A 3,915-nucleotide genomic window follows, 5' to 3' on the forward strand; every position below is an offset into this window, starting at 1 on the left:
TGACCTGACTTAATTTGCCCTGTTTCAGGGAGCTGGAATACCGGCTGTTGGAGCAGTGCACAGTTGATACAGGATTAGCCAAAGGCCAAAGCCTTCCGTCTGTCATGGGTAAGGGCTGGGTGCTGCACTGTGCTGGGAACAGTGATGTCTTCATCACAGCTCACGCGGTCTTCTCTGGTGACTTCTGTCTCCCTGTTAAAGTATGGTACTGCTATACTCAGCCTCTTGTACCAAAGTTGGGAAGGCAGCTCAGATGAAATTTCTGTAGGAAGGTTTCATTGTCTTCTGAGAGAAGGCCAACTTCCTGTTCTTCATCTGAGAAATCTGTACAGGCCTCAGTCAAGGTGAAACCTTAAGTATCCTAATTGGAATTAAAAATTAATTTGACTATGAAATGCTCTTTTTGCTTTCCAAGCTTTTGTTCTCAGTGTTGTTGTTGTTGCTGTTGCAGGCTCTGTTCCAGAAGACATAGTTGAGGATATAAAAGGTAAAACTTTCTGCCATGAGTTTATTAAATTGTGTAGTAGAGGAGAGTGTGGTGTCCAGTGTTGAGGACTTTGTGTTTAGCTGTTTATCACATTAGATTTTTTTGCACTTTGTGCCTTCCGGAAGCTCTGTCAATGTTTTTCCCCTCTGAAGGCAAGCACCAATCATCATTGAGTTCTCATTTAGGTGTAGTCTTTGTGCTGCCTAGAGAGAGTTCATAGTTAGGTAGACTAATGCAGTGGGAGCATTGTGCTGTCAGGTCTAGCTTACCATCAGCAGGTTAGGTTAACTTGGTGGTCAGGCTGAACCAAAGGGTTACTTTACACCAGAAAAACGTAGGGTATATATTTGGGCAGAACTTAAATGATCTCCTATGTAATGTTTATTGTGTTTCTACATTATATAAGAATATTTATAGAATTGTAGGTAATGGCCCATGTTACTGTATATATGTGGTATATGTCTTCTGGACCAAACTAGGAAGAATCCATTGGTCAAGTGCAAAATATCTTGAATGCTACTGGTGCTTTCTTAAATGGAAATTGTTTTCTAATTCCTGGACTGTCTTACTGGAAGACAGTTGTCTGATTGGTTTTGAGACAGTCTCTTGTGATCAGATGTGAAAAATTAGGGTTGAAATTAGAATTGCTTTTGTATTGATGTGGGATTGTTTAAAGGGATCAGTGTCTTGTGGGAAGCTGTGGTGCAAGACGTGGTGTGGTGTGTTGGACCGCAGAGTTCAGCCCATGCCACCTCATGGTAACCAGAGGCACAGTGAACGATGTCTCTCTGTCTTTACATTGTATTTGGCTTTTTGGAGAGAAATTTTGCCTAGGTGCAGTGCCAGCTTCATTAACACTTGGGACCTGGGTACATCTCAGCTCAGCTGAGGTACAGAAGCTTGGTTGGTTGTTTGTTCACTTTTTTCTAGTGGCAGGACCTAGAATGTGTTCTGTGAATGAAACAAAATTGTCTGTCCTGTTGATTCAGTGAATTCTCTCTTCTGTGCCTTTGTTTTCTGAAGTTCGCACTTGTTTTGTGAGTGATCTCCAACGTGGACTGAAAATCCGAGCAGCCAAGTTCAACATTGATGGCAGTGCTGAGGTGAGTGGAGAATGAAAGTCCCTCTGATGTTTCCTGAAGTGGCCGTGACCGTTCTGGCCTTGAAAGCAACACATCTTTCTATTTGTAGCGTCCTTTGCCGCCTCCAGATGTGGACTATCCTTTGGATGGTGAAAAGATTCTCCATGTAGTTGGCTCCATCCGGTAGGAAATACTGTAGTGCAGTGTTTGTCCTTAGGAGGATATCTTTTCAGAAGCAAGTGGGTTTTTATACAACTGAGCTACATTGAAGCAGTTGCTTTTTTGTCTCTTAACCCGAGCATTTGGTGCCAGGTGCAACGCAAGCATGCTAAAAGCTTTCTACTTCCCCAGGGCGTTCACAATTGAAGATGAGAGCCAATGGATCAGAGAGATGGGGGAGGACACAAATAGAGAATGAGTAAATGGTGGTGAGACACGTGGAGTGAGTGAGGCTTTGGCACCTCCTGGTGTTTGCAGTGTGTGACAGAAGTGATGTTGTGCTGTCAGGAAGGAGTCTGTGGTTTCTACCCTGCTGGCAGCAGTGCTACTCTATGAGCTAACACTCCTCTCCTGTCTTTTCAACAGAGACTCAGTTGCAGAAATACTGTTTGAACAGGATAATGAAGAGACTTCTGTTGCCACTTTGATCTTAGATTCACTCATTCAGGTATCTTCTTAATACAGACAAGACCTTGCACACCTCTAGCCTCAGAATCTGCTCTTAGAAATGGTTCTTGCAGTGCCGTCCCCCTGACTACAGGTTGCAGTCAGCACAACGTGACTCCTCAGGTTGTGCCCTGTAATGAATTCCTGTGGGGCAGTGAGTCACTGTGTCTCATTCCCTCTGTGGTTTCTTTGTACTCTCTGGTACGTTGCAGTTTTTTTGGGACAGTTTTCAGTCAAGAAAAGAAGCAGTGCAGTGCTCTCTCCTCAGTGGAAGCCCTGAGTTACATGCAAGTAATTGGGGTACTTTTATTCCAGGTGATATTTTAGAGATATTGTGGAACAATTTCTTAGGCAAAAATTATGAAAATGTATTAAAAAAACCACAATAAATAGAAATCTTATATGGTGTTGTGCTTGTGTCTGTATGTAGTAGTTCAAGTTGGGATCCTCTAGTTATTAGTGCCATCGAAGTTAGCTTTCTGCATTGTGATTTATTGGAGAACGATAGACTTGGATGACAAGGCAATCATTTCAGTTAGAATTCCTTATGAAAACAAATGCATACCTGTTCCTGGACCCCTCATCTCTCTCTAGCAAAGACCAGGGTTAAAGTCACAAATGTTAAATAGTATGTGGCTATTTCTGCCAGGCAAGAGAACTACAGCAATTTGGAAATCAACGTTTGTTTTTCAAGTGATAGTGCAGATTTGCTTGTGAGAGGTAAAACTGAGAAAGCTTGCTTTTGTCATGCCTTTGTGTCTCCTACTTAGAACCTGATGCCCAGGAAAAGCTGTAGCAGAAGCCTGTTCTGCCTCTGAGACTTCTTAACACCTTTCTCCATGTGCAGCTAAAAGAAAGTTGAGCTCATATTTCACAGCTTTGCTCCTCTGAGAGCTTTGGCATTTCTTCTCCCAGAACTGATAGGAATTCATGGCACTGATACCCCAGGCATCTTTTATCTTGGCCAGACTCAGCTGAAGGGATTTACAGTGACTCACAGTGTTCTCATGTCAGCATCAACTGGGCAGTTCCTTTGCCTGGTCTTCTGGTGAAATCTGGGTAGAAAATGATGTAGATGTTTTCTCCTTGGCTGAAGCAAGTAGTTGAAGTGCCTAGAACAACTGCCTGCATTTCTGAGAGGCCTTTGAAAACATCTGTGTGCAACTGGCATTGAAGTGCTTTTTTTCTTTTCAATTCCCTTTCTTTTTAGTGTCCCATAGACACCAGGAAGCAGTTGGCAGAGAACTTGGTGGTTATGGGTGGCACTGCCATGTTGCCGGGGTTCCTGCACAGGCTGATGGCTGAAATCAGGTACCTGGTAGAAAAACCGAAATACAGGGAGGTGCTTGCGACCAAAACCTTCAAAGTTCACACTCCACCTGCCAAAGCCAACTATGTGGCGTGGCTGGGAGGTAAGAATGGGAGCAGCTTTTGGAGCATGGGTCCTAAGTGGGAAAACAGACCTTGCAAGTGGGGTTTGTAATGAATAAGTGGCAGTAAAGCTTAGCTGAACTGTTGGAAGCGAGCTGCACCTGATGTGTGTGGAGTTGTGAAGTCCTCCTGGAAGAAAACACTGCAGGCTGCAGCTGCCTTGTGGGGTGCAGTGCAGGATGGCACTGCAGGCTTTGGGAACTTGGAGCCGGTGGCTTGCAGTTTGAAACAGCGGGGTGGGAGCGAGTG

The 3,915-nt window shown here is 44.1% G+C and overlaps 1 protein-coding gene across 1 annotated transcript; it reads left to right on the plus strand.

Annotated features, from left to right (window-relative positions):
• The first annotated feature begins 6 nt into the window (after positions 1–6).
• On the plus strand, positions 7–3,883 carry LOC122194046 (actin-related protein 10-like). The gene is made up of 6 exons (XM_042894957.1): positions 7–108; positions 452–487; positions 1,511–1,590; positions 1,679–1,752; positions 2,155–2,236; positions 3,446–3,883. Exons 1-6 carry the CDS (start codon positions 105–107, stop codon positions 3,716–3,718), a joined length of 549 nt encoding a protein of 182 aa, XP_042750891.1. The 5' UTR covers positions 7–104; the 3' UTR covers positions 3,719–3,883.
• The last annotated feature ends 32 nt before the right edge of the window (positions 3,884–3,915 follow it).

The sequence above is a fragment of the Lagopus leucura genome, unplaced genomic scaffold (genome assembly GCF_019238085.1).
Source record: "Lagopus leucura isolate 7727_CA_CO unplaced genomic scaffold, USGS_WTPT01 44600-0_obj-0_obj, whole genome shotgun sequence".
Taxonomy (NCBI): domain Eukaryota; kingdom Metazoa; phylum Chordata; class Aves; order Galliformes; family Phasianidae; genus Lagopus; species Lagopus leucura.

Excerpts from the sequence above, each read along its gene's own strand:
- LOC122194046 (XM_042894957.1), top strand. Across the intron at positions 1,591-1,678 it reads ACATTGATGGCAGTGCTGAG|CGTCCTTTGCCGCCTCCAGA; the intron begins GTGAGTGGAGAA and ends TTCTATTTGTAG. Across the intron at positions 1,753-2,154 it reads CATGTAGTTGGCTCCATCCG|AGACTCAGTTGCAGAAATAC; the intron begins GTAGGAAATACT and ends TCTTTTCAACAG.